This window comes from Sander vitreus, chromosome 21, assembly GCF_031162955.1.
Source record: "Sander vitreus isolate 19-12246 chromosome 21, sanVit1, whole genome shotgun sequence".
NCBI lineage: Eukaryota > Metazoa > Chordata > Actinopteri > Perciformes > Percidae > Sander > Sander vitreus.
The window spans coordinates 16,561,716-16,589,394 of record NC_135875.1 but is presented as its reverse complement, the minus strand read 5'-3'; the positions used below and the strand labels follow the sequence as shown (position 1 = coordinate 16,589,394).

The 27,679-nt window shown below is 41.2% G+C and overlaps 2 protein-coding genes and 1 pseudogene across 4 annotated transcripts; 1 reads left to right on the top strand and 2 right to left on the bottom strand.

The window, feature by feature from the left end:
- Positions 1-8: 8 nt before the first annotated feature.
- LOC144535861 (monocarboxylate transporter 7-like) lies at positions 9-6,493 on the bottom strand (annotated as a pseudogene). The gene is made up of 6 exons (XR_013503703.1): positions 6,289-6,493; positions 3,498-3,738; positions 3,251-3,394; positions 2,987-3,115; positions 991-1,986; positions 9-809 (listed from the first exon to the last, which is right to left on the bottom strand). The product of XR_013503703.1 is annotated as a monocarboxylate transporter 7-like (transcript).
- A 1,926-nt stretch (positions 6,494-8,419) lies between these two features.
- On the top strand, positions 8,420-18,188 carry arsg (arylsulfatase G). The gene is made up of 10 exons (XM_078279396.1): positions 8,420-8,653; positions 8,925-9,160; positions 12,995-13,109; positions 13,489-13,635; positions 15,408-15,622; positions 15,845-15,925; positions 16,055-16,163; positions 16,314-16,434; positions 16,536-16,626; positions 17,557-18,188. The coding sequence occupies exons 1-10, from the start codon at positions 8,427-8,429 to the stop codon at positions 17,835-17,837; spliced, it is 1,623 nt and encodes a 540-aa protein (XP_078135522.1). The 5' UTR covers positions 8,420-8,426; the 3' UTR covers positions 17,838-18,188.
- Positions 18,189-18,256: 68 nt separating this feature from the next.
- Positions 18,257-27,138, bottom strand: LOC144536320 (WD repeat domain phosphoinositide-interacting protein 1-like). Of its 2 annotated transcripts, none has more exons than XM_078279395.1 (12): positions 26,702-27,138; positions 25,323-25,405; positions 24,032-24,198; positions 23,825-23,921; positions 23,094-23,191; positions 22,881-22,973; positions 22,733-22,803; positions 22,157-22,264; positions 21,531-21,695; positions 21,336-21,443; positions 21,022-21,161; positions 18,257-19,646 (listed from the first exon to the last, which is right to left on the bottom strand). In XM_078279395.1, exons 1-12 carry the CDS (start codon positions 26,785-26,787, stop codon positions 19,525-19,527), a joined length of 1,338 nt encoding a protein of 445 aa, XP_078135521.1. In that variant the 5' UTR covers positions 26,788-27,138; the 3' UTR covers positions 18,257-19,524. The 2 variants fall into 2 exon arrangements, with proteins under 2 accessions (XP_078135521.1, XP_078135520.1); XM_078279394.1 differs by having other exon boundaries at positions 24,032-24,201; positions 26,702-27,137.
- Between the last annotated feature and the right edge of the window lie 541 nt (positions 27,139-27,679).

The following is a 27,679-nucleotide window of genomic DNA, read 5'->3' as shown; positions in this document are numbered from 1 at the left end:
GCAGCTAAATTTGCATCACAGTTTTTCTGGTACATTCATTACGGTACATTGATTGGCAGCAGGTGATTAGTTCATCAAGTATCAGTGTTCTAATAAGTCCTGTTTCTGAAATATTTAAAACTGCGGCACCTCCATTAATGCTGCATCACTTGTGGTCCATTTTCAACACATCCATACTTTCCAGACATATGTCACACTATTTTCCATTAAGGCAAGACTACATCAAAAGCTTCACTCACTTAAAGCTAATTTCATAGTATACCCTTTGAGTCTAGAAAAATACATTAGGTATGTGAGGCACAATTGCTACATAAATACTGTGATGTAAAAGTTCTAAAGATTGGTCTCAGAGGCCAGATCTACAATGGCAGATCATAAACACTTTTGGTCTTTCTCTTTATTGCATTCATGTCACTTCGGCTTCTCTGTATTCCTCGTCAGCTGTAGTCTTCAGCATTTTACCCTCATATGGCTTAACACTTTTATTACCCTTATCCTATCTCATCAGCTCAAGCAAAACGTATAACCTCCTCCACATCTCGTGTGGCCTCCGCCTGGTCGTCTACTTCAGAGCAGTCCAGAGAACGGTCAGTTCTTTCGTCCGGTTTATGCACTGCAATCTGTTCCTCGGAGTCCCCTTCTCTTTCATGTATGCCTTCAGGGAGTTTATAGTTTTTAGTTCCTCTTCCTGCACAGTAATCCTTTCTTAGCAGGTTTTACCATACCCAAGAACAATGCACTAACTCCCATGCCGACTGCACAGGAGTAGAAGGCTGATCCATAGTTCTCAGTCACATCCACCAGCACACCTGGGGATAGAGGAGTGTCATGAGTATAATTCAGCATGTGGAAAAAGTTGTATAATGTCTTCTGAGGCTGAGAAAATGGACCCGATGGTGCCAATGTGATCAGGGTTATCTACAAAGCTGTAGTAAACAGAAACCATAGCCAGTATTTAGAATAAATGTATCGCCACAAGATAACCCTTACCTCCAAGTGGGGGTCCAGCCAGCCCAGCAAAGCTCTGTATGAACACATAGACACCAGCAGCTGAAGACATCCTCTCTATGCCCACCACATCATCCTCAGCCAGCATGGGGATGTGGGTGCATGCTAGGGTTCCCATGAAGAACCCATACAAAGCACAGCACACAGCCAGGCCGTAGAACTCCGTAACCAAAGTAAATCCAAACAGATCAGCAGTCATTGCAATTACACATGTCAGAAGCACCAGCAGCTTCTTCTTCCTGAACTGCTCCCGGTTCAGCATCCACCCAATGGAGAATCGGCCAAGGATTTCAGCCACAGCCATGGTGGAGAGCATGTAGGTGGCGCGGTCCCGCTCCACACCTCGACTCACACTCAGCTCAATGATGTAGAGTTGAGGGGCGAAGAAACCGAGCGTGGCAAACAGTCCGAACAGAGAATAGAGAATGAAGCTGCACTCTCTGAGGACAGAAAAGTCTAGAAGTTTTGAGTTCTTTGCAGATGGCTTTTCATCGCCTAATTTAATTTCCTCCTCATCTTTCATCGCTTGTTTCTCTGCATTTTCATTCTTTTTCTCCCTGGTTTCAATTTCTATAACCTCTGCTATACTGTTTTCCACAGATTTCCCTGCTTCTTTGTGCAGTAAAGTCTTCTCCTCTGGGCTGCTGTCGTCTGTGTCCTTTAGAGAATGGACACCAGAGTCTCCTGTGCTCACAGAGCCTCTGGTTAGCTCATTGTCCAGACTGTGGGAGGTATTTTGTGCATATGAGGTATTGTTTATTATAGAGTCTTCTGGATGTGTGCCCTCTACATTCTCAGGTGTACTGAGAGCTTCCAGTTTCTTTGGGGACGATCCGTCAGTCTTTGTCTCAGGGGTCGCTCTGGGTTTGATAATGATTGGTCGAAGCAGAGCACCACAGATGATGATGGTGCTTTGCAAAGCTCCTATCACTGCCATGGTATGTCGCCAGCCAATATGGTCCCTCAATGCAGAAAAGGCTGAATGACAAGAGGAGGTATTTGGTCAGTATTCATCATTTAAAGTGCTCATATTATGCTCATTTTCAGGTTCATAATTGTATTTAGAGGTTATATCAGAATAGGTTTACATGGTTTAATTTTCAGAAACACCATATTTTTGTTGTGCTGCATATTGCTGCAGCTCCTCTTTTCACCCTGTGTGTTGAACTCTCTGTTTTAGCTATAGAGTGAGACATCTCACTTCTGTTGCATCTTTGTTGGGAGTTGCACATGTGCAGTAGCTAGGTAAGCACTGCTAGCTAGTCAGTTGCAGAGTATGAAGGCGTGCCACGCTAGCAGCTAGGTGAGCATTATAACGTGTATTATAACGTGTGTTACAAAGTGACGCACGTTCGTCAGGGAAGTAAAGGCTAGACTACAATAGAGTAGTCTGGAGCAGTTTGTGAACAGTGTTTTCTGTTGGTAAGTCCCTTTGGGGTGGACTTTGTGCTTTTTCACTTTGTAAACCTATTACATGCACAAAAAAGATATATAACACAATAAAGGAAAGGCAAAAAGCATAATATGAGCACTTTAAACTACATATAGTAAGTATGGTGTGTATGTGGCATTGACTTGAAATAAACTCCAGTGCACATTTTCATGTTAAGGAAGAAACGTGTTTTTAATAGTTTTTGGAGAACTGCACTGGCCATATTTATTCGTAGGATCAGTTGATTGTTGGTTTTAGTCTTTTCTTGGTAAATGTTAACAATAATAAAACATATACTGTATAATATTAGACTTATTCTTTAGGATAGTCTCTGAATCTTCCAATGGAAATTGTTTTTTTACACATTTTATTTAGTACTCTTTCATAGAGTTTTTATGTCACTAAATTACAAGTCACCCTGTCTTAAAGAGTTGCAACCTCCATAGACAAATAAAAACACATTAATCACATGGTTTTCCTAAACCCTTTACAAATGCTTGTCTTCTCCAATGTGCGTAACACATCAGTGGAAGCTCATGCACTCACCTGGTGCTAGGGCAAACATGGACAGGGACTCTCCAATGGAAGCCACAGCTGTGACCAGAGATCGGCGGCGAGAAAAGTACTGGGAAAGGATGGTCACAGTGGGCAGGAAGGTCAGACAGTATCCCAGACCTGCACAGTTCAAAAGATGCACGTTTATAAACTGTATTTCACCTAGACAAGCTGCTGGGGAAAAAAGTTCAAAGAATAATAGCAGTATGTGATGTTCAAATAGGGAGACAAGGGAAGAAGAAAGCAAGTCAGTACCTGCAACTAATCCATAGGTGATGTACATTTGATTGATTGAGTTGGTAAAGCTGGTTGCAATGGTCCCAGCGGCAATAAGTAATCCTCCAATCATAACAACCAGTTGGAACCCAAAGCGGTTAGTCATCAAAGCGGATAGAGGACCTGAGGACCCATGGAGACCAACTTACAACTTTGTGGTCATTTCAATAGTCTGTACTTTGCTTTTGCAGGGTAGCACCCACATAACCTTATCAGCTGTACTCACCATTGAAGGTCATGACAAACACGCAGATGGAAACGATCCAGGAGACCCGACTGTTGGTCTCTCCAAACTCCTCCATTAGGTCCTGCAGAAAGATACCAAATATCTTGATGGTACCATAAGTGAAAACCTCCACCAAGAAGAAGGCCACAGCCACCACCCATCCCCAGCCTCCATCAGGGGCTTCTGGGTACACATTGGGCCCCAAGAAACGTGTACCCTTGACTCCACATAGTGCCATGACCTGTAGAGAGAAATGACAATTTCTAGTGACTGACATAGTGGGTCAGCAGCTGCAATAAATAGAATTCGAAAAATTGCTATAATTTGAAATAGAGTGAGACCTCTTCCTGCAGCTCCCCCTCTCCCATCTTTGTCGCACGGGCAATGCATGCGCAGAACAGCCAATAGGAACGAATAGAAGTCTAGTTTTCTCTCAGACTACTTGAATTACAATATGATGAAATATTATGATGGAAGTATTGCTCAGCGACGCCACAAATGAAGTACCTACCACAGCTTTTTTTTTTTTTTTTTAAAGAAACAAAGTAAGTAACATTAGCTGTGAATCTGTTAAGTCAATGCAGTGAGTGTGCATGTATTGCAGAGGTGACCAATAAAACGTAAACGCGCACTGCACGCGAGACTGCCAGTGTAGCTAAGTTTTAAACAAAGTAGTTTTGTTTACCCTGAAGAACCAACAAAAAAAACATATTTTACACAGACATACGGGGGTATTTATAACCTAATAGGCAACAGTTCTGCGGTAAAAGAACTCGAGTTTAACGTTAGCTAACAACAATAACAAACAACTATCAAAAGTAAACAGCTATGCGCGCCTCCGTCCTGTGTTTCAAATATTTACTTACTCTGCAGTATTTTAAGATGCTCCTCGGGAATTAGGTCAAACCTGCTCATAGTCTTCTGTTACAAAAAAATTAACTGATTTTGAAAGCAGTACAAACACTGCTGTAACCAAAGATGGTAATGAAAAGCCACCATTAGTTAAAGTTCAGCATCTCTTTGCAAGACATGGGTCTAATCAATGATTAATGCAAAATCATATAGTCAATAATCTACAACACTTTAAATGGCCTTTTGACCCTGATTCTAGGCAAAGCATTAGGGTGGGTTATGTTAAGTCATATGGGAGCAAAATGTTGCACAACTTTATTTGTCTCTTTCAGCCCTTTTGCTTGAAGAGTCTTTACGGTAAGCAGGGCAACACAAACTGTCTACTTCACTTTTACTTTTTCGGCACACCTGAATACCTAAACATAGCATTGTCGTCATGTTTTTTTGTTTTTAAAGAATGGACAAAAGAATGATATACAAGCAACTCAGTCCCGTATAGAAGTTGTTCTCAAGTTATAAAATCAAACCTTTTTGACAGCTTGACATAATATAAAATAAATCCTCATCCACTTCAATCAAGGCACAGATCATGGCACCTTTAATATCATGAAACCAGGTGACATAAAATGACATTTTCTTTAAACTAGTTTGCACTCTTTACCATGTGCAATACTGTTTGGGGCAATAAATCATCACTTCTAAACCTAAATACATGAAACATGTTTTATTCTGCTTAGTCTTTCTCATGTGTCTCAACCTACCTATGTATGGTATTATAAGTGAGTCATTAGTGTACCATCACATTTTGAACACACACACATACACACCAACATCGACCTTATAGTGTATATATTTGCTTAGTAGTTGGCAGCTGAAAGTTCTGAAAAAGTTAGTGGACCTTGAGTTTAGATTTTTATGTACTAACTATATATCTAAGGTCAAGAATGAACGCTTAACTGAAAACGTGTTAATGTAGACATATTTTTTTTTTAACAAACTCAATCCAGTTTGAATCCATGAACACTTTTTTTCTACCTTTGTAATAGGATTATTCCATTACTCACAACAGTTGACTTTCCTTTAAAAAACCTCAGAGTCAGTGGGTCAATTCACTTTCTGAAGTTACTCGTGTATAATCAAATGCGTCAACAAAGGAACAGTGGTCACAAGCTGAAACTATAACAACAGCTATGAATAATATGGACATTAGGGTTTACATAATATATAGTTCAAGGCGTGGATGAATACTGCTATGGCAAAAAGTATACAATTTGGATTTACTTAAAAGTTCTTGCTTTGTTTCTAATTGCTATACCTTTTTCACCTTCTTTTTTTGTGTGTATCCAAAAAACACACTTTTTAAAAGTAGTTCCACTAAGACCAAATATTTTCAAAATGATTATTAAATTCAATTATATAGGCTACATATCAATTTCCTGAAACTAAATGGCAGAAAAAAAAAACCTTATAACTCCCCTTATAGGCTACTGGTTTTGTTGTTTGGGTAGATGTTCAACGTTATTGCTTATCAGTGCCTGTCCTGTTACAGGATCCAACCACACAAATTATTATTAAATTATTAAACACACACACACAATCATGTTTTGCACACATAGTAAATCGTTGTTTTCAACAGGACAATTTATGATTATCTTTATTTTTTTATTTAAGAGTGGTGGGAGGGGGTGTTGATATTGCATAGCCATAGTCACAGATGGTCCGTAACGTGCATGCGGCTGACGCAATAAGTCCGGCTGCGGCTCATGTGACTTTAGTAGCCGCTAACAAACACTTTGAAAGTGCTTGTATATGTCGCCTTTTTTAGCTATATATTTAATTCAAGACGAGCTGAATCTATGTCGTTTCAATTTTTTTTTTGTTACCAAAGCAAATATATTATAGGCCTACATAATAAAATAACTTATTTAGTCGGTCTCACCTGTATGTTGCTTCAGACGGAAGTACGGTATTCCTTCGCTTGACCGGCTTTACTATCCCTGCTGTAATCAAAACCCGCTGCTGTCGCGCGCAGACTTCATTGAACTACAGCACTTTCCTACACACTTGCGTGCATGTGTCCACAAACATGCTCTGTCTGATACAAGCTCGCATTCATGAACACCCCGTCCCTGTTACAAGCAGGGAAGGGGTTAAAGAAATCTGGTTCGAGCCAGTTCTGCGTCTGCACATTACCCCAGCCCCCTTCAACTGTGCGGGGCAGAGTTGTTTAGGAAAGGTCTGAGTTCATGGCTGGTGTGTGAGAGAGTCGGCCACTGTCCAAATCAGAAATCAATTCAATTCAAAGGGTCGTATTGGCATGGGAAACAGACTCTTACATTGTCATGTCAAGTGTTAAATTGAAAGAAAAATGTACATACAATAAGTAAAGCAAAGTTCTACTAGAATAAAATGTAAACAGACTTCTGTAACATTGCAACATTGTAGCCAAAATATATACATACAATTACTGTAGGTCAAGTTTAACTAATATATAGGCATATAAGTAAAGATAACTTAAGATAAAAATAGAAAAGTTTGGACATCGTTGAAAATATATAAATACAAATAAGTGAGAACTGTAAACACTGTCTGCAACATGTTCGAGGGTCTGTATCGGGTGTACAGTGTGTCTATGTACAGAGATCTATCTGGTCAGTGCAGGACTACACAGATGATTGACGGTCTTCATGGTGGTTTGATTCCATTTGACGTCCTTGTCACAACAGCTCACAAATGTTGCTGCTGTTTGCACATTGCTAGATTGGCATTAATCGACTAGTTGTCAACTATTAAATTAATTGCTAACTATTTTGACTTCAATTAATCGGTTTGAGTAATTTTTTATTTAAAAATTCTTTGATTCCAGCTTGTTTAATGTGAATGTTTTTCTAGTTTCTTCACTTCTCTATGACAGTAAAATGAATATCTTTGAGTTGTGGACAGAACAATGCATTTTAAGAACGTCATCTTGGGCTTTGGTAAATACTGATCAACATTTTTCACAGTTTTCTGACATTTAATAGACTAATCGATTAATCGAGAACATAATCAAGAGAATAATCGATAATGAAAATAATTGGTAGTTGCACCTCCGCAGTGCTGTGGAGATAGGTCTGGCAATGTGAGACTAGTTGCAGCCCTACACATATGTGCTGTATTTCACCCAGCAGGTATGGATGTTTTTTTGTTATTAGTCATGTTTTCAAAGCCTTTTTGGGTGTTTGTAATGTGTGGGAAGTATATGTCTCTGATGTCTTGGTACAGTTGGCCGGTGGTTAAAAAGTGCAGCTCCGTTTCCACCTTGTGTTGTGTGCAGTGGGTGGTGCACAGTCTGTCCTCATTAAGAAGCCAGGTCTGCCTGTGGCGGCCTTTCTCAATAGCCTTTGCTCAGCCACTGTGAAATCACCAACTCCACCACTGTCTGACTGGTGAAATTACAGCAATCTCTGAGTGACCATCTCCTCTATAAACTCTCTGATTGCGCCTGTTAAATATAGACATTTTCTGCAGACACAGTTTTTGTTTCTCAACCATAAATGCTGATATTATCTCTATATTAAGACTTGAAGACATTTGGTAGATGCAAACTTTGGGCCAAATGTGAGTCCTCATCAGAGACATGTACCACCCATTGATTTTATCATCTGTGGCAAGCTATTTTAGTTAATAGAGTTGTTTTCAAGTATAGAGTTTGTATACTTAAATTCTACAGAAATATGTTTTGTGAGGACGATTTCACTGCAGGTCCAAAAATATACTCATCATTTTCTGTATGGTATAAACAGAACTAGCAGAAGGGAATAATGTAGTCGTTTAGCTAAAGAACAGTGTTTCATATCTCGTGAACTGATTTACTGATTTAGTGTTTCCAAACACCACTGCCTCACTGACTGTCATACATACATTTATCATGCAACTTTAATTTAATTAAGTTTACGTTTGCATTGTGTCCTGCATGTGTTGTATACAGTCACGTCCACGGGCTGGTACGCTATGCCGCTCATAGTTTAAATAACAGTGCATGCCAGCTAAGGTTTAAGTGAAACCTATGTAACCCTTTGCAGATTTTGACCCAATATGGCGGAGGGTTTCACCCTGTTTCTTCTGTCTGGGATGCTGACGTGTGGACTGCTGCTCCACGCGGTGTCACAGCATGGAGCCAATGTTGATAAGCCCAGTAAGAAGCCCAATTTCATCATCATACTGGCAGATGATATAGGCTGGGGTGACCTGGATGCTAACCAGCCTGAAGAGAAGGCAAACAACACACCTTACCTCAACCTGTTGGCCGAGCAAGGACAAAGGTGGATAATTTATGAGTGTATACCTCTTCTGTTATGTAACACTGAACTCCCTGTCATATCGTCAAAGTCTAAAGTTAATCCAATTACCTAACCTTTTTATATCATAGATAGTCTCTAGGGCTTGTACTGCACAGGAAAGGATATGTGTTATATATCCCTTGAGTATGAATGACTGGATATTTTCTGTACTCTTTCCCTCTGTGAAATTCAATTTCAATTGCCAACAAGTGTAAAGTGTCATTTCCCCTAAAAATGTCCTTACTTTTCCCAGATTGACAGACTTCCATTCTCCTGCCTCAACCTGCTCCCCATCCCGTGCTGCCATCCTGACCGGCCGTTATGGCCTGAGAAATGGGGTGACTCATAACTTTGCTGTAGGCTCTGTGGCCGGTCTGCCTCTGTCTGAAGTCACCTTGCCCCAGCTCCTACAGAAGGCGGGATATTACACCGCCATGATCGGGAAATGGCATCTCGGCCACAATGGACCATACGCTCCAACTAACAGAGGTAAGTGGGAGCTTGGCATTTATACCCCAAGACCCCTGGGGACCCAACTAAACACAGTAGGCACAGATCAGACCGGAAGTGGCGTGTGAATTCTGGTTAAACTAGTCACTCATATTTTCAGCCTGAAGCACTAAAGGAGCCTAAAGTTTGCTCTTGTAAAACACCCCACTTGGCCTAAATTGAAATTCAATAGTGATTGATTTTGGGTATGAAGATTTCTTTACCTACAGGAATGGACAAAACAAAATTTCAGAGCAATATTAACACAAATTTATAGCAATTAATCAGAATCTGAAATAGCTTTAATGGACAAGTAAGTGTGAACACATACAAGGCATTTGACTCCAGCTTTTTGTTGCTCTCAAAGTACACAGAAATAGACATACGGCTAAAAACAAGGACAACAAAGGTAAACGTAAACATTTTACTACTATGTTCAGATATAAGTTTGTATATGAAAAAGTAAATATACAGGTGCTGGTCATATAATTAGAATATCATGAAAAAGTTGATTTATGTCTGTAATTCCATTCAAAAAGTGAAATTTGTATATTATATTCATTCATCACACACAGAGTGATATATTTCAAATGTTCATTGCTTTTAATTGTGATGATTATAACTGACAACTAATGAAAATCCCAAATTCAGTATCTCTGAAAATTAGAATATTACTTAAGACCAATACAAAAAAGGATTTTTAGAAATGTTGGCCAACTGAAAAGTATGAACATGAAAAGTATGAGCATGTACAGCACTCAATACTTAGTTGGGGCTCCTTTTGCCTGAATTACTGCAGCGTGGCATGGAGTTGATCAGTCTGTGGCACTGCTCAGGTGTTATGAGAGCCCAGGTTGCTCTGATAGTGGCCTTCAGCTCTTCTGCATTGTTGGTCTGGCGCATCGCATCTTCCTCTTCACAATACCCCATAGATTTTCTATAGGGTTAAGGTCAGGCGAGTTTCCTGGCCAATTAAGAACAGGGATACCATGGTCCTTAAACCAGGTACTGGTAGCTTTGGCACTGTGTGCAGGTGCCAAGTCCTGTTGGAAAATGAAATCTGCATCTCCATAAAGTTGGTCAGCAGCAGGAAGCATGAAGTGCTCTAAAACTTCCTGGTAGATGGATGCGTTGACCTTGGACCTCAGAAAACACAGTGGACCAACACCAGCAGATGACATGGCACCCCAAACCATCACTGACTGTGGAAACTTTACACTGGACTTCAAGCAACGTGGATTCTGTGCCTCTCCTCTCTTCCTCCAGACTCTGGGACCTTGATTTCCAAAGGAAATGCAAAATGTACTTTCATCAGAGAACATAACTTTGGACCACTCAGCAGCAGTCCAGTCCTTTTTGTCTTTAGCCCAGGCGAGATGCTTCTGACGCTGTGTCTTGTTCAGGAGTGGCTTGACACAAGGAATGCGACAGCTGAAACCCATGTCTTGCATACGTCTGTGCGTGGTGGTTCTTGAAGCACTGACTCCAGCTGCAGTCCACTTTTTGTGACTCTCCCCCACATTTTTGATTGGGTTTTGTTTCACAATCCTCTCCATGGTGTGGTTATCCCTATTGCTTGTACACTTTTTTCTACCACATCTTTTCCTTCCCTTCGCCTCTCTATTAATGTGCTTGGACACAGAGCTCTGTGAACAGCCAGCTTTAGCAATGACCTTTTGTGTCTTGCCCTCCTTGTGCAAGGTGTCAATGGTCGTCTTTGGGACAGCTGTCAAGTCAGCAGTCTTCCCAATGATTGTGTAGCCTCCAGAACTAGACTGAGAGACCATTTAAAGGCCTTTGCAGGTGTTTTGAGATAATTATCTGATTAGAGTGTGGCACCAGGGGTCTTCAATATTGAACCTTGTCACAATATTCTAATTTTCTGAGATACTGAATTTGGGGTTTTCATTAGTTGTCAGTTCTAATCATCAAAAGTAAAAGAAATAAACACTTGAAATATATCAGTATGTGTGGAATGAATGTATACATTATACAAGTTTCACTTTTTGAATGGAACTACTGAAATAAATCAACTTTTTCATGATATTCTAATTATATGACCAGCACCTGTATATATATATATGTCTAGGCTATGTAGATACATACAGACATTTAAATTAACGAAACCATGTCATATGCATATAGAAACTAACCCTTGTATCATAAACGGACATAATCCTTGCCAAAGAAATCCATTCCTTTGTCAAATACATAGATGGGAAATTTGCCATGTTGTGAGTAAGCTAGCTCGCAAGTTAACTAATGGGGAAAGGTACTTTGAAGATTTGAGCCAACGTGTGGGCTGTGTGCAAACGTAGGGTTTAAAGTAAACTACTAATTTATAAAAGAAATGTTTTGCAATAGTAAATGACGAATGAGGAAGGTGGCACGCTACAGCCACAAACAAAAATAGGATAATTCATAGATTCATTCAAGAGTCAGACATAATAAAGAACAGAGAGTATAAGGTTACGATGAAGACAAAATTGTTAGGTTCCGGGAAGTTGAGGACCCAAAGGCAGAGAGAGAGAGCAGGCAGGCAGGCAGGCAGGAGAAAGTTGAAGACGAGGATTTATTGATAAAACACAAAAATAAACCAAGGAAGTCCTGAGCACAGCAGCAGGCAAAAACCAATACCAAAAATGAAGACAAAGAGAATGCAGAAAACCAAGGGTACAAAAAAACTGGAATAAACAAGAAGCACAGAAACTGACGGGAGCTGACACTGGGAGATACGACGGGAACGAGCAAACACAAAAACACACAATGATCTGACACAGGACAAGGGGAACACAAAGACTAAATACAGAGGGTAACAAGAGGCAGGTGACACAAGGGCTGGGAAACAGGTAGAGAACATCAGGCAGTCACAAGAGTGGGAAAACACAAGACATGAAGTAAAACCAGACAAGACAAGACAGAAAACCAGACTATCAAAATAAAACAGGAAACAGAACATAAAACAAGACAATACGACAGGACAAAACACCAAAACCATAACAAAAATATAAATCTTTTATTTTTTGGGGGGGGGGGGGCTTTTCCGCCTTAAATGTTTTGACAGGACAGCTGGGTGAGGGAACATATGCAGGAAATCATCACAGGTCAGATTTGAACTCTGGACCTCTGCGTCAAGGCGTAACCTCTCAGTACATGTGCGCCTGCTATACCCACTGAACCAACTCGGCCACGACAAAATATAAATCTACTCAAAGGTTATAGTCCAGCCTTTGAAGATGTGCAAAATAGCGTCAGTACTATCCGTAACAGAAGAGTTGCTGAGATGCAAATTCAGTGTAACATACACACATTTATTTAACAGTTGAAGGATTTCATTATAAAAGTGCAAAAATATTTAGATATGCCATGTAAAACATTGAGATATGAGCTAACACACACTGTTCCTGTTGCACTGTACTGTATCTCTCCAGTTCAGTGTTATTATAGACCATTCCAGCCACATCGAGTGTGTAAGCGAATCCCTCGGCCTCGCTGCAGGGAACACAGGACACAACTCCCTGCAGCTGTGTCTTGCGAGGCGACACACTTGCTCTTGACTATTCGCCTACAGCCGGCTCAACAACAGCCCCCTTTACCACTTACCCCTTAGCCACCCCTCCTCCATGTCACCTCAAACACCCTCGGCATGTGAATCACATTATATCTGTAAGCTTGTGCAACAGGTGATCCACACTTTAGCAACTTTAAGCTATCGGAGCACCCATCAACAAGATTTTCTCTAATATGTAATAACAATGTGTTTGTGTATTAGTTCACCAGTAATTACAGCTGCATTTATAAATATTTGCACCATGTTTATTGTCTCTTGGACAGGTTTTGACTACTATCTAGGTATTCCTTACAGTAATGACATGGGCTGTACTGACTTACCTGGATATGATTTGCCACAGTGCCCTGCCTGTGACTCATCTGGACCTCAAGTGATCAGGTGTGGCTCTGTGCTCCTACTTACAAATATGTCACTTTCGGTCCATAATGACAAGTCTTCAACTGACAAGTGTTCTATCAGACGTTCAAATGCATATGTGTTCCTACAAAGCACCACAGAAACTGTAGACATCTCTTAACTAATGTAAGAATGATTTTTGTAGACTGCATTGTTATCCGGGGACTTGCAAAACTTTGCTCATGACTTACAGAACACAAACAGCCTCTGCTACCCAACCTACTTAGCAAGCCCTAGAGCTGTACAGTACATACAGTACGGTAAATAGTGCTGACCAGGCCAAAGAAACTGTACAGCCTCATTCGCTCACAAATAAACACGCACATACCATTAATCATGTTGTTATGCTCCCATGGTCTAGATTGAAGAGGAGTGTACATGGAGGCTGTTATTCCAAAGTGGGCCTTCCTCTGATTGAAAACAGCAGTATTGTGGAGCAGCCGCTCGACCTGTGGACACTAACAGAGCAATACAAATCCACTGCAACCAGGATTATACGCAATGCAAGGTACAATACAGCTGCATGATAGTGCTTACGTAAATCATAAGGTTGCGCTGCTTCAGTTTCTTCATATGATATTAAAAAACAGCATGCTAGATGTAGCTGTTAATCATAATAACAGAACCTGAGTGTTTCTGTTTGAGTTCCCTGTAAATATTTGCTGTGAATGAATGAAAGGGAGTGTAAGATCAGCTTTTATCGAACCTTCTTATGCAGCCTGTGTGCTTGAGTCAAACAGGCCCTCCTTCCATAGAGAGTAAGCTTCTACTTTTGTTGTCAGTACATCTTTCACTGACTCAGCAGCCGGTGTCTGTCAAGTGTGTATTAGTGTGAAAGATGTGGAGATCGAGAAGATACTGAGGAAGTAAAATGTGTTTGTCAGTAGGGGAACGAAACAGCCACCCAAACACACTCCGGTACTTTTAAAAAAAAGGCCACTGCACTGTTGTATCCCGTGTCCCGTGAGAATTGGTAACCCCGATCATGATAGGACCAAAACAATTCCACTTTTATTTTTTTGGAGGCTATGATAACGTAAACCCTGCTGTTTGCAGCTGTCTGTGAAAGGCAACATGCCTTCGGGTGTAGTGCGGGGTCATGTGAACTAGTGCAGCAGTTATCAGTCACCCAACAATGTACAGGCTTTCATGAAGTTGGAAAGTTCACATTCCTATCAAGAAAAATTAAATGGCAACACAGACTTAAAGGAAACATGCTTCAGCGTGCACATTCACATCCTATCAGCACCCCGCAGAATAGTTTCCAGCATTATTTATTTTTTTATAGATTATTTTTTGGGCATTTCAGCCTTTAATTGATAGGACAGTTGTAGACAGGAAAGGAGGCAGAGAGAGGGGGAAGACATGCAGCAAAGGGCCGCAGGTCGGATTTCGAACCCTGGACCGCTGCAGTAAGGACTGAGCCTTGGTATATGGGGCTCACGCTCTACCAGGTCTGCTACCAGGGCGTCCCGTTTCCAGCATTATCAATTCAACAAAATATACTTGAGTTAAAAAATGAATAAGGAGTTAAACAGAATTGTAAATGTTATGTTATAGAGGAGACACACCAGCCCGATAATCGGCCGTCGGACTGTCTGGCGAGGTCGGTGACTCAAGTCTGTTCGGTGTGTCCCGTGCCGTCGTCAGTCCGAGGAGCCGTTGGCCGTCATTTTGGCCGACCCGACATGTTCAGTCTGGAGACGGGACAGTCAGGACTCACCCGGAAATGGGGAGCGGATCAAAATCTGACGAAAATCTTTTAAACTGACCTTTGTTGATCTGAAATGAAGACATATTCAGAAACTGCATGGCCTATTTCTCGCTTAAAATATTTTCAGAAACACGTTTCGTTGAACTATTTTAGTACAATATGAGATCGTATTCTGAACAAGCCGCCATGACAGTCTGGCTGTGAATTTCCGGAGAAAAAAGAACCACGTGATGCATTCGTCCAATCAGCTGCCAGTTTTCATTTTCTGGGAAATAATCAGACTGTTAATGGAAACAATAGCCTGCTGCTATGGAGACGTATTAGGTTTCGCGCACGCGCAGAGCGTACGCTCAAGTCGGCGTCGCCTCAGTGTGTTCTGAGGCACTTTTTGGACCTCAGGGACCCGACTGATCAGTCCGACTGCCTTTTCTGCCGACGGTCGGCCGTCTGGTTGGTGTGTCAGGGCCTTTAGAGTTGGCAGTATTGTATGCTAGCAAGCCACTGAACATGAGCTAATACGTGAGATATGGTTATTATTTGTGTCACCTTATTAATTGTCCCTGCAGGGAGCGAGGACAGCCCTATCTCCTCTACATAGCGTTGGCTCACATGCATGTTCCCTTGGCCCCTCCGCTCCCCCCAGAAGTCTCTGCCGCCGGCCGTCGCCCAGATGACAGCAAAGTGTACACTGCCAGTCTGCAAGAGATGGACAGCCTGGTGGGGGCGGTAAAGAGCGCCTCTGATGACACAGACAAAGACAATACTCTCATCTGGTTCACCGGTTTGTCAGCTGTATGAATTATGTCTGCTCTTCCACATTACCAGTGTGATTTAGAATGTTTTTTCTGTTACATGTTTGTGTTGGGAAGCAACAGATATGTAGCACTATGCCCAAGACAAATTTCCCCTTGGGGACAATAAAGTGTTTTTTTCTGTTCTTTTCTATTGTATTCTATTGTTATCTTTAAAAAAGCCTTGATCACAGTCTTATGTGTGTGTTTAGGTGACAACGGCCCTTGGGAACAGAAGTGCCAGTTTGCAGGAAGTGTAGGACCTTTCATGGGAAAGTGGCAGACCAGCAGAGGTATAAAAAATAAACTTACTGAGAAATTGGAAACAACTTCCATGCATGCTTTATGAGGGGAATTGATACTGTACAATTTATTGCTGTGAATTCTCATATTCCTAAAGTCACTTTTTGCCTGTGTGTTAGGTGGAGGCTCAGCTAAGCAGACCACCTGGGAGGGAGGGCACAGGGTGCCAACTGTGGCTTATTGGCCCGGGAGGATCCCTGCAAACACCAGCAGCTCATCCCTGCTCAGGTACTTCCATTTTGCCAATAAGCAGAGATATTTTAAATCCCTCAAATACTGGAGGATGAATCCGAATGGCTTTAGTGATTCTGTGGCTTTTCATCTAGCGCCCCCAACAGGTCAAATATTTAAAATGTTAACAGTCCTCTCCTCTTGCAGTGGTATGGACATCTTTCCAACCCTTCTGTCCCTGGCAGGGGTAACTCCCCCCTCAGACCGACGTTACGATGGCATTGATGCCACAAATATCCTCCTGCATGGTGAACAGACTGGTCATGAGGTACTCACTAGTAGTAGTCAATCTTACTTTGGTTATTGTCAGTGGAGGTGGTGCATTAGGGTCTTGTTGCCGACATTAATTCTTCTCTTTTTTTCTTGAAGTTTCTGTTCCACCCCAACAGTGGTGCTGCGGGGACGTTTGGTGACCTGCAGACAGTTCGAACAGGGAAACACAAAGCTTTCTACATCACAGGTACGGGGCATATACAGGCTATGTGTGTCCAAAACCAGTCACACTACATTACAGTCAGTGTTCATTGACGTATGTCCACCATGATGGATCGATGGTATGCACAACTATGTCAAGTCTAGTGGCCTGTCTGTATTCTCAGAGCATAACTCAAAGAGGCTGCATTTTAGCAGCTTCCTTCTCATAGTGCATCATGCGGCATTTAGGTACTGTCATTTGGCCGTTTTTTATAAACCATGCATAACCTCAGGCTCCGTCATTTAGTACACAAAGGATAACAACTCACCAAAAAGAAAATGTACACATCCTACTGGAATATTACATGTTTTGGTGTGTGGAGTGTTATATTTTGTCTAGAAAAATAAAGTGTAACCATTTTGTCTAGAAAAATAAAGTGTAACCATTTTAGTGTGTGATGACCTCCTTAAATTCAGTGTTAATACTGAGGCTATTGTGAAAAAGGGGCAACAGAGAAACTTTTTGTCAGATTCTCTGTTGTTTTTATCGATCTTTAATCGAAACCCTCATGACTTTTTCTTTTATTTGCTGGTTTCACAGTCTCACAGTGAAATTCAGAAACAGCCTGAACAGTATAGACAAAACCTTCTCTAAAATTATTGGTGGGAAACAGAGAGATTTGAATTCTCTTTGTAATCAACAAATCTTGCTTTTTGTCTTCTTCAGACCATGTTCTTCAGAGGGAATTTTCTCTGTTGCCATCAAGACGTCATTATATTTGACCTGCTAATTGCCACTCTCTCGTTTATTCCTTCTGCAATTCGACTATTAAACGGATAACTACGCTCTAGGGTGTAGGCCTATATGTAGGCTTGTGTGCTGTATGTAATTGCCCCTTGTAGGATTAATAAAAGGTGATGAATTGGGCAAGGCATTAAAGTGCAATAAGAAATACACATATGCTTTGTTTTGCAGGTGCAGCTGAGGCGTGTGGTGGTGCAACAGGAAGGCAGCAGCTCCACGACCCGCCGTTGGTATTTGATCTGGAGCGCGACGAGGCTGAGGAAACACCCCTGGAAGTGGAGACACCTGAATACCAGACAGTAGTGGAGAAGATCACCCGCAGGAGGGAGACATTGTTGTGGGACATTGCCACCGACAAGTCAGTGTCCACAGCAGACTACAGCACAGACGCATCAGCAGCGCCCTGCTGTGACCCCCGGCAGGCTGTTTGCCGCTGCCACACGCAGCGCTGAGGGGTGGCGAGATCACACACACATAAACACACACACACGATAGGCTGAAAGAGAGCACACAGATGTAAGCAAATGGATATGGAGACAAATACCTACTTTGGATGTGTTCAGCTGTTATGTGAATATGTTTTTTTGGGAGGTCCAATATCCAGATATAGCAGGAGACGTGCAAACAACTTTGACCAGTATTGGGAGGTCAATAATTTGGGGAAAACAACATCTATCAGACAGTAAAGACAAAGCTACAATTTATGAATTTGTTGCAGTTTAGTTTCTTAGTTAATGTTTGTTGATGTCCAAAACCTAGCTTTATTATTAGTATTATTGTGTTGGATATTTGATGAGATTTGATACAGGAACATTAGCAACAAAAATTCAGTTTTTTTTGTTGTTTTGTTATTAAAACTACAACACAGAAGTTGAATTACTTCTCAGCTTTAATGAGTCTCTGGTTGAACAGCTCAATGCAGCGTGTGGGTGTCCTAACAGCGCCACCTTTTGGCAAATGAAATGGTATTACCATGTTACTTATTACAACAGTCCTATATATAAATGTTATATATACATTATACACACACAGTAAAAATCCTCAATATAATCTATATATGTACGCATGGTAAGTGTATGCGTTGATGTGTAATACTTAAAACATTTTTGCAAAAAGAATATTTAATACATCAAAGTAGAAATGTTAATGTACTGAATTCAGCATCATGTAGTAAATAGGAAACATCTTCAAGATATCATTGAGATTGAAGGACTCTGTTGCGTACAGCTTCACCATCAAGCTTTTTCACAGTTAGCTGTCGACCGATCCTCCTACAGAGCATACTCCTCCACCTACATTATCAGGTTACATTTAGGCTCATCTATCGCTACCAGAATTAGTATGACAGTTGCATCTGCAAGTCATATAATACTTACTGCATGTAACATGATTTAAATAGTGTATCACACTTTAATCCTTTTTCCTTCTTGAGTAAATGACTGCTCCTCGTTACTGAGGTGTGACACATTTAATGCCCATTGATAAGCTCCCAGATTCCAGAGGCCTGATTGACAAAAGAAATGCCTATATGATAGATTTTCAGATGCTACTTGTAAGTGGCAGAAAACAAGATATGATCTGGAGAGAGTTGACTCATTTTATATTTTATTTATATTATTGTCTGATTGCACTTAGCTTGTTTAGAAGCTGCATTTGTGTGAACTGGCCCCTGGTTACTCTACATCAGCTGCAGTCTCCTCTACTACCTTATTCAGTCTGCTCACTAATACTAGACAGATCAATCACGTTCATCTGATTGCTACCATGATAATATTGCGCAACAATAATGTCACTGTTTTGTCAGGATGTCATTACTTTAAAAAAACACTGTCGTTAATGGTGGGACTCTTAGTCTGTCTTTGAAGCTTTCTAACATGTGAATGTGTTTTAATTATGAGTGAACCTTCCACTCTGTCTTTTTTTTTTTAATTCCTTACAAAAAAGTAAGGAACGTAGAACACAAACACCAGGAAGTAAAATTCTGGCATTTGACCCTAGGCCAGCAGGGGTACAGGGGTGCATGATATGGAAAGGTACGGGTGCCACAATGTCTCAACACAGGGATATTTATTGTCCACCTTTCCCTGCTTGTAACAGTCTGATTGTTATGCAGGGAATGCTTCATGAGAGGGGGTTTGGTCAGTTACTCTGGTTGCCAAATGGAGGGAACTCATTCTCGTCATCCAGACAGACAGGGCCCTCGGCGAACTCGTGCTCTGGGAAAACCTCACCCTTCTGGGCTCCACCATCCTCAGAGTAACCTGACGAGAGAAGGGAGGAGGCAAAGGCCATGAGCGGTTTAAGAGGTTTAACAAACCATTTCTGAGATAAAAGCTAATTTTAAAGGTCCAATATTATTGCTCATTTTCAGGTTCATACTTGTATTTTGGGTTTCTACTAGAACACGTTAACTTGCTTTAATGTTCAAAAAACACTTTATATTTCGTACCATCTGTCTGAATATGCCTGTATTCACCCTCTGTCTAAAACACACCTGTGTCTTTAAGACCCCCTCCTAAAAAAAGCCCAGTCTGCTCTGATTGGTCAGCATTTTCGGATCTTCCGCATCTGCGCTCCCGCCGTCTCTGCACTACCATAGCAGCCGGAGAATGACTGTAACTACACTGTAGCGGCACTTTCTAACTATATATAGTTGCGACATCACAACTAGAGTGCGGATCGGGCCGCATTTTTCTGTCCGAGCTCGGCCCGCGTCCGACAGGGCAGTAACCAAACCCGACCCAAGCACAACAGGCATTAAGGTATTTATGTCCGAGCCCAACCTGTTTAATTTAAAATGCCCAATGTGGTAACCTTCCCTGATTGCTTCGTTTCAGACCGTGGGGAAAACCAGGGGAGACTCGTTACCTCCAGGGCCGACGTTATAAAATGAATAACGTCGGGGTTAAAATCCCGTTTCTGGGAAATGAATGAACTTCAGTCTGGGGTTTATTTCGGACACCGCACACACTGTGTACAAAACTTTAACTTATTCCACCAACTCTGCTCCAGTCACATCTACACGTCTGCTTCCTCTTTCTCTATTTCTCTTCTGCCCACTTTCCACGCACACACACACACACGCACTGAGCTCTCTTAAAGGACCCGCGGCACCATTTTACAACAAATGCCTTATCGCGCTGATGTGACCGAGCCCGACCCGAACCCGAACATCATTTCTAAATATCTGTCCGAACCCGGCCCGGCCCGGCCCGTCAGGTACTGTCGGGTCCCATTGGGTCCAGTCGGGCTCCAGTCAGGTATCCATCCTCTAATCATAACTGTACGGAAGTCCTGACAGCTCGTTTAAAGGCACCATTTCTGAGTACAGTGCATTTCTCTGGATATAGTGTTTTAATATTTTTTCACAGTATTTATATAGCACCTCGACCTGCTTCATATTAACATATTTCTGACATTATTTGCATATGAGTTGCTTTAACTTTAAGCAAAACAGCAGCATATTTTAAACAGATTTGAGGAGTTGCATAACAACAGTGGAAGCCTTAGTTAAAACAAACCACTTAGTATAAGAGCTAGAATAATGTTCACTGTAGAGTTTAATGATAACTGTACGGTATTCGGTTAAGAATCTTGGAAAGGTTTTCCATCAGTTTATGATTAGCAATACTGTACCCATAAGAGTGGTGGAGGAGGGTGGGGTTGAAGGGAGAGCCACAGTGGCAGCATATGATTGGCTGGCTTGTTGTTGAGCAACATCCTCTGGCTTCTCCTCTTCCTTCTGTTCTACCTGCTCCTCGCTGGTGTCAAACAACCTGCCAGACAGAGCAGACAAAGATTTAACAATATCATTTACAGATAAAAGAAGTAGAAACCAATGCCACATTTTAAACCTGCAATCTGCAAGATTTTTTATGTAAAACAAAGTTATAGCATATTGTTAACATGCAGACATGTATGCATGGTGCAGCACACTTAGACATACACACCTGTGTTTTTGGACTAAGACGCACTCTCCTCCATCCTGTGGATCCACATTATAAATGTAGAGACACCCGTCTGAGGACGCCACCAGCAGGCGAGGGAGCTTCTGAATCCTGACATACAAAACGCACACAAGATGTGATACACATAAATACACACCTTGTGAAAAAACATCCCTCTCTCGTCTTGCTCTGCCTTACGTGGCCAGGGCGCAGATGTTCTTCAGGCCGAACATGTTGAGTCGCACTGTGGCGAAGGCTCTGTCCTGATGCATCATGTCGGACACCTGGGTGGGCAAGTAGGTGCTGGCTGCTGTGAACATTTTGCCCACATACGCTGACCATGTGGGAGACTCCTCATCTTGACTGGTCGGAAACAACATGAGTCATTCGTTTTAACATTAATAAATCATTACTGGAGACATTCTGATTTTTCTTTTGTAAAACTAGATTTTACATAGTAAGCCACTTGGTTGATTTTCATAGGGACAGTACTGGATTGCTTTACATCAGAAATACAGCAGAGGGTGCTGGTCATTCCATGCTATGTCCTTTTCTGAACCAGGCAAGGTTCATAGGAAGAAGACTTCTAATACAGAGAAATGAGCTTTGGAAAAAACATGCACAATTAATGTAAAGAGGAAAGCATCTTACCAAAGATTAAAACAAACAGCAAATAACAGGGTTTATTTTGATCTGAATAAAAGCAATACTTCATCAGTTTATCGGCACATTGGGTCTAAGATTGTTAGTCAAGTAAGTAATTAGCTGATCTACAGAAAACTAGAAATATTAAACAAGCAGAAACTAATTGTGTGTGTGCTTACCTTGGGCTGTGCTGCTCCAGTTTAAAGATATGGACTGTCTCAGTGTTGCTGGAGGCACACAGGAACTGGGCGTCCGCACTGAAGGACAACGAACTGATGCTAACATATCTGACACACACACACACACACACACACACACACAGAGAAAAGGAAAAAAAATGATGATTAAATGTACATTTTTATTTACAAGGATGCATTACTCAAACACATACACATGATAGAAATTTCAAAATTGTGTGTGTGTGTGTGTGTGTATGTGTGGGGCCACTACAGTGTCTTGTAGTCTAATGTTTCCACCAATCAGCTACTCACATTTCTGTAGTCTTAATCACTGATACTGGGTCATTGACACAGCGCATCCACAACCAACTACCAAACTACCATTGGCTACTGAGCAGCAGGAGATGTCTTACTCACCTTGACAGTAACTGTTGAGTAATGGGAGGGTCATTTAAACTGCTGACCTTCCTTTCACGAGCCCTTTGTTTAATCTCTGGCTTGCAACCACCATGAATCATCTTGTCCACAGATTGCTTGTTAATGCTTTCTGATTGAACAATAGAAAAAAGCGCTAACCTTTTCATCCCTCGGCGGAATTCAAACAGTCTCTGTCCTTCAGGAACGCTGAAGACTCTGATAACGGTGCCCTGCAGAGGAGAAAGAGGTTAGACAGGCTGGTGGACGATTAAAAACTGAAGGAGGGATGAACAAAAGGAATCCTCACTTTCTCTGAAGCGCTGGCCAGTTTGGTGCCAGAGGCATTGAAGGTGAGGGCCGCCAGGGGACTGTCGTGGGCTTGGATCAGCGTCAGAGTGCTCTAAAGGGGCAAATAGGTTTCTAATGACATTGGCACCAACACTTGTTACCGTGGGGATTTCAAGAGATGTGACAACAGCTGCAATTATTTTCCATTGTTCCGAGTTTAATGTGGCCTCACCAGGTTGTTGGCATCGTAGACAGTAATCTCTCCGATGGTTGCGCTGCCAGGATACGCCAGGTAAGAGTTACTGTGGTTGACGGAGAGAGCGCAAAGACCTACAAGGGAGTACAGAGGATGGTTTAGGCCTTCCTTCCTTTCTTCTTTTTCTCCCTTGTTTTTCTTTTACTGTCTTTATTCTTCAACACACCTATTAGACCAATATTTGTCAGTTGCTTTACAATGGCGCTTATCTGTCTGGGTCTATTATTTGTTTAGTATAGTCCAGAAAACTCCCAAATCCAGCAGGATATGCATATCAACACCATGCATGGTTTGAGTACTTTTTTATTTTGAGTATCTATTTTATATTACAAGACTATTGGTACTGTACACCGTGGAAAGTAGCTTGAAAGCAACCCCATGTGTGTTCTGAAAGAAGAAATAACACATTCATTATTCTATACAGCCTTACTTGGTATGACCAGTAGCTTCTGGTGGCTAATGTTAGCAAACTTGTTCTACAGCTGGCATTAATGAGTCAGTTTGCTTTATGACTCCTCTGTGCCTGTGCTACTTTTACACTATGTGTGATAGCATTTCTTGTAAATGTTTTGTGGCAATAGTTGCCTCTATTCAGCAAAAGTTACATATCACTTTAACAAGATTCAGTCATTAACAAGATTTTGGTCAAAGTCAATAGGAATCAATGTACAGATTTTTGATATGGTCTACATATAGATAGAGTGTACCCGTGGGGTTGATGGGTGTGTTGAGCAGGGTTTTGAGTAGTTTCATGTCTTTGATATTGTGGATGTAGACCGACTCCTCCAGGCACACCACCAGCCGCTGAGGTAACAGTGACAGACGGAGACAGATCACCATAATAGAATATATATGATTGCACAAAGCAGAAGCAACAACTTTAAAAGGTACAGATGATCTATTTCCTGTCTCACCTGTCTGTTGAGCCTGACGGAGAGGATGTTGTTGGAGTAGCTGTAGTTACAAATCTCTGTACCTTTCTTAAAGTGGTAGACGTTCATTCGCCGTGGCATGGACAGACTGACCACCACCACCAAGCTGCTGGAGAACAGTCGCTCCACTATGTACACGTCCGGACACTCTACTGGGAGAGGGACGAGAGAAAGATTTTGAATAATTTTACTCAGAGAAGCAATGCTAGCTCATATCACCAGTGCGGAGAAAGCAAATGCGATATCTTTTGTTGTCAATTCCTATACAATTAATTACAAATGAAACACTTTAATTTACTGCTATCATGCTGAGCTACCAACCTGTGCTTGTTAAACATAAAGGCAAGACACTACAGGTGAATAAGGTAAACATGTTAATAGTAATAGATATCACCTTGAAACTTCCCCAGTTGATTACTTACATATATACAAAGACAATAATTGTTTTTGTATTACAAGTTTTCTGAAATATTGTGTTTAATTATGCAAATGAGGCATTATCTAATTAAATATGTGCTAATTTGCATTCCAAAACAGAAATCTGAACATTGGTTAAAGCCAGGTTTAAAACTCTTGTTTTTGTTTATTTTGTTGAAGGTTTTTAAAGAGGGAACTTTGAATATCTCTTTTCATCACTCCATGAATCATGAAATACTGTCAGACATTAAAAAAAAGAACTCTACCTTCGTCATGTTTTAGGAATAAAATGTTATATGAGTCAGGTTATACATGATATATGAACAAACCCCTTTGTAAAAACCTTCAGAATGTAGATATAATTGAAACTGGAAGGTGCGGTGTATTGTATGTAGTGGAGTATAATAGTTCTGTCGTGTTCTGTATTTTTTTTTTATAATGTTACTGAAGTGGAGATTTCTGCTTCAGAGTAAAAGAAAATGACTTATATCCTATAAGCAAGTGTAGAATAATCTCAAAATTGACCAGTGCATGAAATATAAAATGTGTTGTTGCCCGTAGTGTCTTGCCTTAAGAGTCAGTCATCAGACAAACTTCCTTAAACTGACTCCAAACCTCTTTTGTTGTTGCTATTGAGGATAAGAAAATGAAACGTTCCTTTGTTTGCATATGCAGAAGACTTCTGACGTCTGCGGTAGTGTCACCTTAGGAGGGGATGCTGCTCCCTGCACAATGTACTTATTGTATATGCAGTACATTTGCTGCAGGGGAGCTGTTATGTGACATGACATTACATACTTCCTGTCATTTTAACTCTTTAACTTCTGCAGAGAGAAAAGTACAGTGTCGATCATACCTCCCTCGTGGATGCAGTCCAGTTTGTCCACAGCAGTGACTGAGAAGAGCTGGTAGCCGGTCTTGGTGCCCACTGACAGAGAACTACAATAAAACACAAACCATCTTACCAGCCACATCCACAATTGTTATAAGGTGAAAAACACCTTAACAACACTGTAATTACATGTTTCAATTCAAAAATACATTTTACACATTACAATTCCATATAAAATCTGATGTTTTGCTGTCACACAGATAGTACACACAATAACATTTGTTGTCAACATTTTCATACACAAAGTCTACTATTGTCAAAGTCAAATAATCCCAGAAAACCTTGTTTTATTTGTTTGGTATTACTAGCACTACACTAACAGATTATAGAACAAAGTGGTTTAAATGAATAGCTTGCTTTTGAAAAGAATAGGATTATCAATGCACACGCACATGTGCAATCTCTAGTGTAGGACTGCATAACATGTAATGGCTGCTATGACTGTTAGTTTCCATCAAGGAAATAGTGCAGGATCAGTATGATCATCATATATTCATATTAAACTGAGAGGACTTCTTTACATGACATGATTTCTACCAGACTATCTTATCTTGTTTAGACAACACAGCCGTAACGCAGCTTCCATTGAAATATGTTAATTTCCTCCAAGTAAGCTTGCCTTATCTTATCATGGCTGAAGTTGAAAAATAAAACATGATGACAAAGCGATAAGAAGGCCAGGTTGACGGTTAGGCCATCTTGTTAGTTTTACAACCAGAGCCACAGGCCACACAGAGACACACCGTTCAGCTGGACTTGTTTGTTATGGTTAGTAATCCCTAAACAGGGGACAGTGGACAGCTACAGCACAGGTGTGAGTGGTCAAAAGTATTGGGCGGTCACAGTAAATGACACAGGAACCTCTGATTGCAAAGTTACTTTAAAATAATATTGCTATAACACAAATTTCACATTTGCTCTCAGTTAAATGTTAATTGTTAGAATCTAACATGTTGTTTTAACTGGTGTTGTGAATCAAGGAGGCAGTAAGATGGAAACTTGCACGAGACGCTATAGAATAGGCCTATGTTGAATCAATTGTCAATAAAACAAAAGTTTGGTTACTAAGGGTCTAGTTTAATATGCAGCGGGCCTTGAAGATTAACACAGTGGCCTACTTCACTTTCAGCTGCTAAGGACTAATCTAGAAGTTTTAATGAGGCATACAGAAGCTTGCAGATTCCTTTTGGACGCACACACACAACTGCCTGATTGTTGGCGCTCTTATAGTGACAGAAAATAAACCAGAGTATGTACATGAGACAGTAAATAATTATGCAACAGTCAGGTGCATCAAGGAGATTGAGTTCATGCTGAGTGGGCCCAGCCCGCAGGTCGCTTACGTGGTGTCCTGGTTAAACGAGGCACAGATGAAGGCTCGGTCCACTCCGGGACCGTCCGGTGCGTCCTGGGACTCCTGGGACTCCATCGGAGCCGCCAAATACCCTCTCCTCTCTCTGGCCGAGGTCGGAGGCCTTGGGCTCGGGTCGATCCACGCCGGAACCCGCTTCCCCTCCTCTGCCCCCGTCTCCAAGCGCCACGCTCACACTCTTCAGGGAGAGCGGAATGTCCGGGCAGTTTGGCTCAGATGCAACACATCACGCAACGAGTAAACTATCCCGAATCTGAACAGGATGAAAGAGGAAGGGTAACACCTCCCTAGTGAGCCGTTGCACTTGAGCCAGTCGATCACTGTTGTTATTATGTTATTAACTTAACAATATTCACACAGCAAAACAAAAACAGCTGATGGGTGGATGCGTCACCCTAAGGTACATCACGATTGGCTGGCGGCAACCTGTCAAACCCTCCTTTCCGGCGTTTCCATTGGTCGAGCTGTTTAAGGCCTCAATTTGATTGAACAACACAGCTGCCAATCGACCAAGAGCCGCCTATTTCCAGGGGAAATGGTTGATTGGCCAATTATACTTTCAGTCTTTTTTACTAAGAATTGTTTTGATGATTTCATTGGATAAAAGACGTATCATTTTTACTGCCCGTCCATGCAGCGACACACGGCGAAACATCATCGACCCCTGGGAGAGATGTGCAACTGCTAAACAAAGCTATTTTTTTTGTCTTATTTGACCTTTTAGATTATGTTTATGTTTGTTTGAGCTTATATTTACGTAGATTTACTTATATTTACATTTTTTATTTAATGTAAAAAAACAAACAAATGTAGGTGTTGAATATTGAAACATTCCCTAAATTGTAATATAGCCTATTTATTAGGCTACAGACAATAAATATGCTTGGGACAACTTGTATGATATGGTCACTAGTGGAAGTACATTTACTGTGCTTAAGTTCATTTTGTG

What these genes read in the sequence shown, in the direction of transcription:
- LOC144536320 (XM_078279394.1), bottom strand. Translation starts at nt 26,787, where the DNA reads ATGGAGTCCCAGGAGTCCCAGGACGCACCGGACGGTCCCGGAGTGGAC. An exon ending in GGACTGCATCCACGAGGGAG is followed by an intron (nt 24,202 to 25,322) that starts GTATGATCGACA and finishes TCCCTCTCCCAG; the next exon opens with TAGAGTGTCCGGACGTGTAC. An exon ending in CTCCTCCACCACTCTTATGG is followed by an intron (nt 19,647 to 21,021) that starts GTACAGTATTGC and finishes TTCTCTCGTCAG; the next exon opens with GTTACTCTGAGGATGGTGGA.
- arsg (XM_078279396.1), top strand. Translation starts at nt 8,427, where the DNA reads ATGGCGGAGGGTTTCACCCTGTTTCTTCTGTCTGGGATGCTGACGTGT. An exon ending in TACTCTCATCTGGTTCACCG is followed by an intron (nt 15,623 to 15,844) that starts GTTTGTCAGCTG and finishes GTGTGTGTTTAG; the next exon opens with GTGACAACGGCCCTTGGGAA. An exon ending in AAAGTGGCAGACCAGCAGAG is followed by an intron (nt 15,926 to 16,054) that starts GTATAAAAAATA and finishes CCTGTGTGTTAG; the next exon opens with GTGGAGGCTCAGCTAAGCAG.